General features: G+C 43.4%; 1 protein-coding gene across 2 annotated transcripts; it reads left to right on the top strand.

The window, feature by feature from the left end:
• Window positions 1–313: 313 nt before the first annotated feature.
• Window positions 314–9,046, top strand: alyref (Aly/REF export factor). 2 transcript variants are annotated; one of them, XM_085963873.1, is made up of 6 exons: window positions 314–901; window positions 2,504–2,635; window positions 4,825–4,972; window positions 6,741–6,804; window positions 6,990–7,155; window positions 8,796–9,046. In XM_085963873.1, the coding sequence occupies exons 1-6, from the start codon at window positions 632–634 to the stop codon at window positions 8,808–8,810; spliced, it is 795 nt and encodes a 264-aa protein (XP_085819999.1). In that variant the 5' UTR covers window positions 314–631; the 3' UTR covers window positions 8,811–9,046. The 2 variants fall into 2 exon arrangements, with proteins under 2 accessions (XP_085819999.1, XP_085820000.1); XM_085963874.1 differs by lacking the exon at window positions 314–901 and adding an exon at window positions 917–2,116.
• The last annotated feature ends 3,114 nt before the right edge of the window (window positions 9,047–12,160 follow it).

Below are 12,160 nucleotides of genomic sequence, written 5' to 3'. Positions count from 1 at the left end.
GCAGCGCTCTGAAAGCTTGTGATTTCAAATAAAGCTGTTGGACTATAACCTGGTGTTGTGTGACTTCTCACATCTATCTCAGCAATTCCATCTATTCCAGACGTGACGTCACATCACCAGCACGTCACAAACTAGTGAGAAGAGCGCGGTCCGAGCGATTTATGAATGGCCCGCCCCCGTCTTCTCTTTCTTTTGCGTCATCAGCTCTCCTCGCTCATTGGCCGCGTCCCGCCTTGGCGACCGCTCCGGTTGTGACGTAACGGGAATAATGAGGCGGCGGCGCAGGCGCAGTGTCGGAAGTGGGTGGTGCCTCCTCCTCCCCGCCCCTCTGTGGCCGCCGCCACCGCTGCCCGTCCTGTTCTTAAAGCCGCCATTACCGTGTTTACAGCGTGCGCGCCGCGGGCCTAGCCAACAACCGCGCCACACAAACGGTCACTTTTTCCCCCCCACCGCCTCTCTTCCGCCCTCCCCCTAAATGTTTGCGTGAGGGGGAAAAAAAAAGTTTCAATAATTAACTTTGCTTTCGACACGCGGAAAATCTCTCGGGAAGTGGGCAAGTTTTATTTTTTGAAAAGCAGCGCAGCCGACCACCCCCAACCCCCCCCCCCCCCCAGAAAACAAACCAGGAAAAATGGGCGACAAACTCGACATGTCCTTGGACGACATCATCAAACTCAACCGGCAGAAAAGCCCGGGCGGCCGCGGCGGTAGAGGAGGCCGGGGCGGCGGCATGGGCCGCGGAGCAGGCCGAGGTGGCGGGGGAGGCCTAGTCGGCCGAGGAACGGCGGGAGGAGGAGGCCGCGGCGGCGGCGGCGTTATTGCTGGCGGCCTGGGTGTAGGCCTCATGCGCAACAGACAGAGTGCAATGCGAGGAAGAAACCGGCCGGCTCCGTACAGCAGGGTAGGAAGCGACCGCGGTATAAAAAAAAATGATAACCCAAAAAAATGTGTTGCATTTAAAACGAGAGAGAGAGAGCAAGCGAAAAAAATCTTTTTTTAGGTCTTTTGGTTTTTGAAGTGATTTTCGGTTTAAATTTGGAACCGTGACGGAGCGGCGCCATATTGGCGGAGCCGTTATAGATTCAAATTTTAAAAAAAAAAGATATAGTTTGTTAGCCCGTTAATCTTTAAAAACAAACTGGCCTCAAGTTTTTAACATCGGAGAAGCGAGAAAGAAGAATTTAATTTTAAATAAAACACCGACTGCGGAGGAATTATTGGACGGGAGTTTCTTGGATTGGACGGAGGATAGTCGGACAGGATCAAAATGGCTTCGGTTTTGTGTGTGTGAATATTATATATATTTATTTTGGTGCCAAAATGTTCGATTAACGAGCTGGATTCTCGGGAGGACGGCCCCGCATTCTTCAGGAGGTAAAATGGCGGCGCGGCTCGGCCAGGCCAGCACAAAGATGTCGGGAGGCGCCAGCGCCTGCGTGGGATCAACTACTCCACACAAATAATGGTCACTCTGCCTTTCCTCCTTCTTCCTGAAGGAATTTCAAAAAAGGATTCCACTTTAAATTGTCGCCTTCTGCAAGAAAGTTTAAAGACTGTTTTCATTAAAACATCAATGGTTCAACTTTTATTTCTCAACAGCAACCCCCACGTTTTTATATTAAAATACCTGAACTGTCGCAAACTCTACAATACCTTTTCATGGACCTGTATGAACATTCACTTAAAACCTCAGTGATTCAACTTTTATTTCTCAACAGCAACCCCACGTTTTTATATTTTAAAAAAAATGCCCAGAACTGTGGCACGCTCTGCAATACCTTTTCATGGACTTGTATGAACGTTCACTTAAAATGTATCTCGCAACTCGGCTAGTTTTCTGACAAGTCGTGGACTTTCGATGGACTCTTTGTATCCAGACTGTTGAAGGGAGCTTAACCCAAGCAAATGCAAAATTGCTCCTTGGGACTGTTGGCACTGCGAAGAAATTTGTGGAGAGATGGAATGTTTTTCGCTTGGGGAAGAGGTGGAGACGTGCAGATGTTCTCGATGGAGGAGATGCTACCAGCAGCTGAGGAGAGTTTCACACCAAAGTATCTGGCTAGTGGCTAATAAAAGGAATCCAGGCTTTAGTTCGAGATGTGCTGTGGAAACAGTGGTAGGATAATAAGTGAATTCATTTTTCACCAAGTAAACAGTTGCATCAGATTCTCTATACTTAATTTTCATTTGATTATTATGTATGTAGGAGCTCTTTACATGTTACTAAGTTAGTGAACTCTGAGCGGAAACTATGTAATTAGCTACCAAACACATTCACTACACGCATGCGTGATCGTGTTAAATAGTTAATCCATCTCAGGTAAGGTCAGTGTCCTTATTTTGTAATGAAACTTCCCTTAACTCTCAACATTGCTGAAGCAAATAATTCAAGCTTGCCTACATTTAAATATTTGGGCGGTGGGTAGGTGGACATGTGAATTAACCAATGTTTGGGGTAACAAAATGTAGGAAGTCAGCGAGGTGTACCTCTATTTTCTTATAGCCGAAACAACTTCCAGACAAGTGGCAGCATGACCTTTTTGACAGTGGTTTTGGAGCTAGCGGTGGTGTTGAAACTGGTGGAAAACTCTTGGTGTCGAACTTAGACTTTGGTGTGTCTGATGCGGATATTCAGGTAAGTGAAGCACGGGATAGTGGTCATTTTTTTCTTTATCGTGACCATTTTGTCTGCTGAGAGAGTTGTTGAGTGTTTCTAGTTCTGGTAGGATTGGGCTTTGTCTGGTACTGCCATTTTATCAGCTTGTGCCAAATAGAACAATGTCGAGGAGTGGAGTTAAGTGAACAAGTGCCCTTTAAGCTCCTGAGAATTGGTGTGCACTGATCAATTTACACCAATCATAATTTGACTTAATGTGACTGCGCAATTTACACCCACAAGCTGCTAGTTTGGTCTTTCCTGACATTGCCAGAACAGTCTTATATAGGTGTGATGTCTTCAACACATTGTAATTGAAGTAGTTTAAATGTTAGCTGTTATTTACTGTTACTGCTGTCTAGGTGTATGCACGTGAGCCTCTTACCTCCAGGATGCAAGAGACAGTCTTTGGACTGATTCTGCCAATTTCTCTGAATCAAGTCCTCTGACTCTGTCTCCCTTTGGGAAAACTTGGTTACATGTCCTTAAATCTGCCGTTCCCCAGGGACCGGTTAGTGACACAGTATGACTGCCCTTAGTTTAGGTGTAATAAAAGCTATCAAATGGCTGTGGGGCCAAATGTCCAAAATAGAAAAGAATTCCATAAGTGCTAGAATCCTCGCCACCAAAAATTGGATTGATGTCATCTAAACACCTATGAAAATTGCCTGTTAGCCCACTTGGTCTCTTTCCAGAAATCAACCTTGCTGTCATCCGATACCCCTTCTACATATACCCCACCAGTCTGAGGACTCCAGTTTAATGTCTGATCTAAGGGATGGCACCTGTGACAATACAGCACTTCCTCCTTGTTGCATTGGAGTGTCCGTCTACATAATGTGCTTGGGTTCTAGTTCCAGGTTGAAGCTCGCAAGCTTCTTGGAGCCCAAGTGAATGCTACCATGTCATGCATCCAATGTCTGCATATCCGTGCCATCACTAAGACTGCCTATTTCCACCTCCATAACATCGCCTGACTCTGCCCCTGCCTCAGCACGTCTGCTGAAACCCTCATCCATGCCTTTGTTACCTCGAGACTTGACTCTTCCATCACACTCCTGGCTGGGCTCCCATCTTCCACCCTCTGTAAACTTGAGGTTATCCAAAGCTCTGCTCCCCATACCCTAACTCACACCAAGTCGCAAACGCCCATCACCCCCTGTGCTCGCTGACCTACATTGGCTCCTAGTTGAGCAACACCTCGATTTTTAAAGTTCTTATCCTTGTTTTCAGCTCCCTCCATGGCCTCGCCCAATATCATCTCTCTCCTCCTGCTGCGCATCCCTCGGATATTTGCGCGCCTCTTGAGCATCCCTGATTTTAACCGCTTCAGCTGCCAAAGCCCTAAGCTCTGGAATTCCCTCCCTAAATCTCTCCGCCTCTCTACCCCTCTCCTCAAAACCTGCCTCTTTTGACCAAGCCCTAATACCTCCTTGTGTGGCTCGGTGTCAGATTTTGTTTTGATGCTCCTGTGAAGCACCTTGGGATGTTTTATAATGTTAAAGGCGTTATATAAATACTTGTATGCAGCATGAACAGCTTCCAATGTGACCCCATATCAAAGATCGTCTTGCCCTGCGCTACTCCCTTTTATAATGTGCTTCAGTTAGAGCATTTAAAAACTTTTACTTAGCAAAAGGTATTTTGTGTTAACAGGAATTTTGTCCTTAAATACACCTGTTCAGCAGCATCTCTTCACATTTAGTCTGTGCACTTTTCTATATTTTATGTAGAAAACAAATTATTGCCTATCAACACTTCTCGGTCATCCCTACTGGGTTAATCCACTTGCAGGTTAACATTGCCTTGAATGAGTTGCCAATGGAAAGCAACTGACCTGTTTGGTACCTCTATTGGCACTTGAAACTTCTTGTTGGAATTGCAGTACTGTGTGCAGTTCAAAATGTACTGTGTTCCAGAAACTGACTGATTCTTGTGCTTCATGGACTACCTGCAAACCATGGCACCTGTTGGTTTCTAAACTGTTGTAAAAGACAAGTGTAACATGCAGCAGCAAGTGGCAGTGACTATGAAATGCACTGAAAGCTAACATTGAGGATTGTGACTTAAGTCAAATAAATTTCTTTGCCATGTCAATGTCTCTATACTGGATGTGTTGGGTCTGCTCACTTGTAGCACTCTAACTGTATGCTGTTTTTGATTTTCAGGAACTTTTTGCTGAATTTGGGACACTGAAGAAAGCGGCTGTACATTATGACAGATCAGGTCGCAGTTTGGGGACAGCGGATGTTCACTTTGAGCGAAAGGCAGATGCTTTGAAGGCTATGAAGCAATATAATGGAGTTCCCTTGGATGGTAATCTTAATCTTGCAGTGGCAGAATGCTTGAATTGAATAAAATTTGAAGTTGCATCTCCTTTTAAAGTTGAATCCAGTTTAAGATCAATAGTTTAACAGCTGGCAGATCGGAGGACAACTTTGCTTCTTGATCTGTCACTTTCAGTTTGTGCATCAATGCTGAACGTACAATCATAAAGCTACTTGAATCCTATAAAAATAAGATGCAAAGTGTTAATAAATTTAAGGCATAACACCAATTTTAATTTTGAATTATCCAATTATGTTTCAAAGCCCCTTTCCCCATGCCCATTTTAAATACTTGTGTGCTTCCCTGGTCTCACTGTCTTGGGGTTGAAGGCATCTACAAAAATGTTAAACCAGCTCCAATCAAGTTGCAAAGGTCTAATTAACACGGCTCAATCCTTGCTTCAGTTTCCTTGTATTTTAATTCCCATGGCTTTTTTTGGAGCCTGCAGTTGAGGTGTTGAGCCAGGGGGTGTTGCTGTGGGTCACGGGTTTGTTAATGGCCCAGGGTGCTTTAGCACGTGTGGCTGGAGATTCTCTGGCCCAGTAGCAGCTAATGTAGCCTAGAGTACCTTTCAATGCCATGAGATTGGTTTAGTTTTTAAATTTGGAAGTAACATCTGGTAGTTACCTCCAAGTGTAACATGACCCGTGTTTAAAATGGAGTATGTATTGACTGCCCATTTTAATGGGGAGTTAATTCTAAAAATAACATAGTTCATGAATTATAGAGAAGACCTACAGGGCCAGTACCTACTGTAGACAGCAGTATAGAATTAAGATCCTACAATATTTCCAAATGTATGAAAGCTTCGATGACTGACTTTCACAGAATCACAGAAACCCCACAGTGCAGATAGAGGCCATTTCGGCCCATCGAGCCTGCACCGACACATATCCCACCTGATCCCCGTAACCCCTACACCAACACATATCCCACCTGATCCCTGTAACCCCATGTATTTAATCCCCCTAACACTAAGGGTCAATTTATCATAGCCAATAAACCTAACCCGCACATCTTTGGACTGTGGGAGGAAACCGGAGCACCCAGAGAAAACCCACGCAAACATGGGGAGAATGTGCAAACTCCACACAGACAGTCGCCCGAGGCCAGATTTGAACGTAAAGAATTGGAAGCAGGAGTAGGCTGTGCGGCCTCTTGAGCCTGCTCTACCATTCACTAAGATCATGGCTGATCTTCGACCTTAACTTCACTTTTCTACGTGATGTTTCAATTAGATCACCTCTCCTTCTAAACTCGAGTATAGGCTCAATCTCTCCTTGTAGGACAACTCTCTCATCCCAGGAAGCAATCTAGTGAATCTTCGTTGCACTGCCTCTAGGGCAAGTATATCCTTCCTTGGATAAGGAGACTAAAACTTTGTGGAATGTAGCAGATTGTTGAGATCTGTTTTAGTGGCTTCAATGGGAGTGTGCTGTAAAGTGCCTCCTGATCTAGAGGGACAAACCTCTGCACAATATAACAAATTATTGATAGATTTCATGACTTCAAATTCACCCTCATGATTAGGTCTATAAAACGAAGTAGATTTTGCTCAGTCCTGTGACCAGAAACATGTTACTGCCATCAACAGTATTGACTGAAATACATGACAGCACTATGATGACTACATTTGCAGGGAGTCTGTATTTGAGTTAGCTGTAAATGACGAGTGCTTTTGTACATTGTCGATGTAGTTTACTGTTGGAATTGCTGCCTAACACATTTTTCCTTTCTCCTTGTCGGGGGGGAAAAGGGCGACCAATGAACATTCAACTGGTTACCTCACAAATTGATGCCCAAAGAAGACCGATTGTTGGGTGAGTTCGTTTTTCTACCTCCAGATTTATTTTGTAGCATTTTAACATTTGACACTTACACGGGCTAAAGAGATTCCTGCGGGGAAAGCGCACTGTTGATTTGATTTATCATTGACTCGTCAGTGCTTTAGGACAATGATCTTCATGACTCTTTCGTGACCGCATTGTTCCTTTTATAATTTTAGTGGAAACCGAGGAATAAGCCGAACCCGCGGTAGCCCATTCGGAGGTGGAAATAGACGATCCAGAGGAGGCAATAGAGGTGGAAGAGGCGGCCGGGGTGGAAGGAATCCGAGGCAGCAGCTTTCAGCAGAAGAGCTGGATGCCCAATTGGATGCTTATAATGCTAGGGTGAGTCTGGTGGAGTAGCGTTCATCTTCAGTGTTTGTTTAAAGTAGCCTCGATGGGCTTTTTGAAAAATTTCATGGAAGATGGCTCTTTTATGAAATCGTGTGTATCTCAAATGTTTCATCAGCAAAGTCATTAGTGCGATTTAAATCTGTCCCGAGCGTCCTTTTTGTATTATGTTTGCCGTATATTTTATCTAGCAAGGAAAAGGTAAAGTAACTTAATGGTGGCTACCATGCTGATCAATTGAAGTTTTGAAGCTGAGCCGTGCAGACCCAGAGTTCAATCTTAGTCAGGATGGCAATAGGAGTGTTGCTGTTGAGTTCAGTGCTCTTTACGGGAGGGGCAGAAGCCAAATTGTTTGGAATTCAAAGAGGGAATGTTGGTGCCTTTAAAGAAGGAAAGGAGGTTGGCGATGGGCTGGAAATCAAATGTATGCTTTTTAAGGACAGTTGGTGATGGGGTAGTAGTGAGAGGGAGCTTGAAGGAAGGGCTTACAGCCCTTGGATATGAGAATGCAAAGGTGGGTGTTTTACCTGGAAAGTGGCAGTGGTGGGACCATGGTCGTCAAACTCCTGCAAGGGGGCTCTTACAAGTAGGTTGTTTGAGGCAGCACAATAGACCAAAAGAGAGGAAGTTGAAATTGGTGGGGTGGGTGGTATCTTTTTCCTTGGGATGAAGGTTGCACAAGCAAGGGAACCAAGGAAATGGTTGAAAAGGGCCTTGTCAGTGATAGAACCCTCGGGTGGAAAAGCCGCACATTGTATAGGTGGGAGAAGTTTCTAATGAAGGCTCGTGGAGCTCTGGTAGCTGATGAGAGCTGTAATAAGATTGCAGAGGAAGGGTTGAAGTGAGCCTTGCAGATGAGCTATATGACGATGGTTTGGGTGGGGAACATGCAGGTGAACCAGCTTAGTTGAAGGGGCAAACAATCTGGGTTTTAGTCGGGTCCAGGACGTTGGTGGATTCATCCAGGATTAGATCATGGGTGAGGAGGGCTATGGGGCAGCCATTTTATAGTGTAACCTGTGCTGGTAGGATCAATGGAAGGGACAGATTAAGTAAAAAATGGGGAGAAGTTGAAACTTGTATCTCGGGCGCAGGGTATGCAATGGGGACAAGGCTGTTGCAACTTGGTGACAACCTGTGCTGGAGTAGCTGTGTAGGTGAATGAGAGGGGTGAGAAAGAGTGACTGAAATTCTGAGGTGGGGGTGTGGAAATGGCAGGGTAGCTCTAGTCTGACATAGCAGCCATGGATGCAAGTAGGCACTGGAGATAAACTTAGTTAATTAATACTTTTAAGGAAGGCTATAAATAAAGGAAAGTCCATTTGGAAGGAAGGCAAGGTCCTGAGCTGGTCGTCTCGACGGCCAGAGGCGAGCTGGTTATAGATTTGTGGTAAAAGGGCTGTGGGTGCTGTCCAATGACACATGACCGGTAAATTGGACTCATTGGATGCCGATCGTTTGACTCTATTTTGGAAGAAACGTGTCTGATGTACTGTAAGGTATTGGTGCTGAAGTAATCAACAATGGATCTAGCAAAGTCAGCATAAAAGCTGAGTGAACATTTGTCGATTGTTAAAATCTTGATGCTGATCGATATGCTGACATTTAACATTGGTGTGTTTCTTCTCTTGTAGATGGATACAAGTTAAGTGACCTTGAAATTGACTCATCAGCGGTTGACTTTTTTTTTCTTGTGGGAGGGACACGAACAATGTAGTCTAGTAACTCCATGGAATAGGTTTTTAAATCTATGTAACTTTTTAAGTCACAGTCTTGTTTTGTACTGAATGTTTTCATTTTGGGATACGTTTTACTGGTTGCATGTCTTCGTGGGAGGATGAACTTGCCCACCAGACCATGAAATAAATGCGCAATGTTAACTGAAGTTATCTGGCTTTCTTGTCTCATTGTGCAACATAGTGAACCATATAACATATGGCTGCTGTAACAACCCAACGTAAGGCACAACTACGTAAGGTTTTGAATGTTCTACTTCGTGATGGGAATCGGGTAAAGATGCAAGACGTGATGACTTGCTGAATGGTTTTTGTCCGGTTAATGCCAAATAAACCAACATGGAACGTGGTCCTGTTACAGTTGGTTGAACTGAATTTGGAATTATACTTTGTCAAGAATATTAACATTTAAGTGTGAAGCTAACTGTTGCATATTGTTTCCACTTCAGTACATTGGTCACAATTGTGACCACTCAAGACCCTACATTTTCTAAACTAAATGTTGCAGTCTTGCCAAATTACTTGAAACTTGCGTGTTAGCATTTCTGTTGCAAGATCTGCTAGCTCAAACAAATAATTGCGAAATAAGCAGAAGTAATACTCCCAGTGTTTCTATGTCCATATGTAGGAGTTTCTGCATTAACATTTGTCAGTCCCTGCCTTACATTAAAAAAATTTTTTAAAAAAAAGTAGCAATCCTTTTTGGGGGAGGGGAGCTAAAGCTTTGTAGTATTGTGAAATTGACTGGTAATGTTTAAGTGTTGGACTTGAGGTAAATGACAGGGATATTTTTCTAAATGTACGGCATTTCCCTTTGCTTGGTGCACAATGGTCATGCACTTCTACAGTTACATTCTGTGCATTTCTTACTCGAGCTGCATGGAATATGTTTAATTGGTTAATCCACATTGGACAAGTGGCAAGCTTGTTTTGTGATTATTCCTATAATGTAGCTAAAAGCATTAATGCATCAGTTTTTTTTCTTTAAAAAAAAAAAAATGCATTGCATTCTGTTGCATTTGCCTCACTTGAAACCTGCATATAAACAAGTGGTCAGTATTTGGAATGTAAGACGACTTTCCTCTATACTGATTAGCCATAAGTAAAATGAGTGTACCCTCTTGGGGAGGGGGGTTTCTATGGATGGAAGTTCTGTCATTGAACAAGTTTATGAAGTGATTGTACAAAAACTGCTAATTGTTGTAATGTCAATACACACTAACACCGGCTGTTCATATTTCCCTCAGTTACTGATGTGTTGCGATGTTCCATTGTAGTTCTGAAAAAATGTACACTTTTTCAAGTTGTCTGTTTGCAATTACTCAGCTGGTGTCAAATAGCTGAAGCTAATGACTCAGCTTTTATAGTTAACCTCAGTAGCTCCCACTTAACCGGAGATCAGTTGCCCTTATTTTACAGTGTTGAGTTCTAGAACTTTTTAACAAACTTGGATCCTTTTTCCTGAAATACTTGAATAAATGGCCCTAATTTAATTGAAGCACATGCTCAGTGGAAGGGAGTTGAGCTGTTGTGTTGGTACCGCTTTCACTGGGCAATAATTGTTCTGGCAAAGACTAGGCACGAGAGTTCTGAAAAGCACAGTATTCAACAGACGTGTATTTCCAGCACTTTCTATTTTCTTTTAAAAGGATGGAAATGAAAGAATTTCACAAGCTTACTTTGGAGATGACCTCACCGGGATACCTACCAATTCAACCGATGAATAAATTGCATTTAATGAGATGTTAACTGAGTACTGGGGTGTTTTTTTTTAAGTGATAACCTCCTCCAATGGTAGTGTGACCATGTAAAAAGATTAATGTGATGGCATTGAAAATTGTAGTCAAGTATTGATAAATGTGGTACATTTGCTGCCATGCACAATGCTGACACTGAGGTATTACATTGCCACCAGTGTGTGAACCAGACTGTTCACAACCTTGGTGCCATATTTGACCCTGAAATGAGCTTCCCACCACATATCCATTGCATAATTAAGACTGCCTACTTCCACCGTGGTAAATTTGCTGGTATCAGCCCCTGATACCAGCTCATTTGGTGGTGAAACCCTCATCCATGCCTTTGTTACCTCTAGGCTTGACTATTCCGATGCTACCCTTCCGATGCTACCCTATGTAAACTTGGTGATCCAAAACTTGGCTGCCCATGTCCTAACTCTCTCCAAGTCCCGTTCACCCTTGTGCTTGCTTACCTACATTGGCTCTCTGTTAAACAATGCCTCGATTTCAAAATTCTCATCCTTGTTTTCAAATCCCTCCATGGCCTCGCCCCTTCCTATCTCTCTAATCTCCAGCCCCACAACCCCCACCCCCTGAAGAATTCTGCCCTCTTGAGCATCCCTGATTATAATCACCACCATTGGTGCCCATGCCTTCAGCCTCCATTTAATATTTCACACTCCTCCTCCTCAACTACTATATCTGCATTGTTCCTCTTCTGTGAAGACAGAAGCAAAGTATTCATTAACCATACCCACGTCTTCCGCCTCTATGCATAGGTTACCTTTTTGGTCTCTAATAGGCCCTACTCTTTGCTTAGTTCTCTTGCTCTTTATTTATAAAACACCTTTGGGTTTTCCTTGATTTTTATTTGCCAATATTTTTTCGTGCCCTCTCTTTGCTTTCCTAATTTCCTTTTTAATTTCACCCCATAACTTTCTATACTCCTCGGCTTTCTGCAGTATTGAGCTCTTGGTATCTGACAAGCTTCCCTTTTTTGTCTTATCCTACCCTGTATGCTCCTTGACATCCAGGGGGCTCTAGGTCTGGGAGTCCCGCCCTGTTTCTAGGTGGGAACATATTTGCTCTGAACCCTCCCTATCTCCTTGAATGCCTCCCACTGCTCGGCATTGATTTACCTTCAAGTAGTTGCTTCCAGTCCACTTTTGTTAAATCACATCTCTTAGTAAAGTTAGCCTTTTCCCCAATTGAGAACTTTTACATCTGGTCTATCTTTGTCCTTTTCCATAACTATGCTAAATCTAACTGAATTATAATCAACTGCCAAAATGCTCTCCCACTGTTGCCCCTTCTGCCTGCCTAGCTTAATTCCCTAAAACTAAGTCCAGAACTGCTTCCTCCCTTGGTGAGCTTGATACGTATTGGCTAAAAATGTTTTCCTGAATGCATTTTAAGAATTCTGCACCCTCTATTCCTTTTACGCTAATTCTATTCCAGTTAATATGGGGGTAGTTGAAATCCCCTACGATTACTGCCCTATTGTTTTTGCACTTCTCAGAAATT

The sequence above is a fragment of the Somniosus microcephalus genome, chromosome 21 (assembly GCF_052327205.1).
Source record: "Somniosus microcephalus isolate GS21.2 chromosome 21, FLI_Smic_1.0, whole genome shotgun sequence".
NCBI lineage: Eukaryota > Metazoa > Chordata > Chondrichthyes > Squaliformes > Somniosidae > Somniosus > Somniosus microcephalus.
Note: the sequence above shows the minus strand (reverse complement) of the source record. Positions and strands in the feature narration are given on the sequence as shown.

What these genes read in the sequence shown, in the direction of transcription:
- alyref (XM_085963873.1), top strand. Translation starts at nt 632, where the DNA reads ATGGGCGACAAACTCGACATGTCCTTGGACGACATCATCAAACTCAAC. An exon ending in GGCCGGCTCCGTACAGCAGG is followed by an intron (nt 902 to 2,503) that starts GTAGGAAGCGAC and finishes ATTTTCTTATAG; the next exon opens with CCGAAACAACTTCCAGACAA. An exon ending in TAATGGAGTTCCCTTGGATG is followed by an intron (nt 4,973 to 6,740) that starts GTAATCTTAATC and finishes GGGGGGGAAAAG; the next exon opens with GGCGACCAATGAACATTCAA.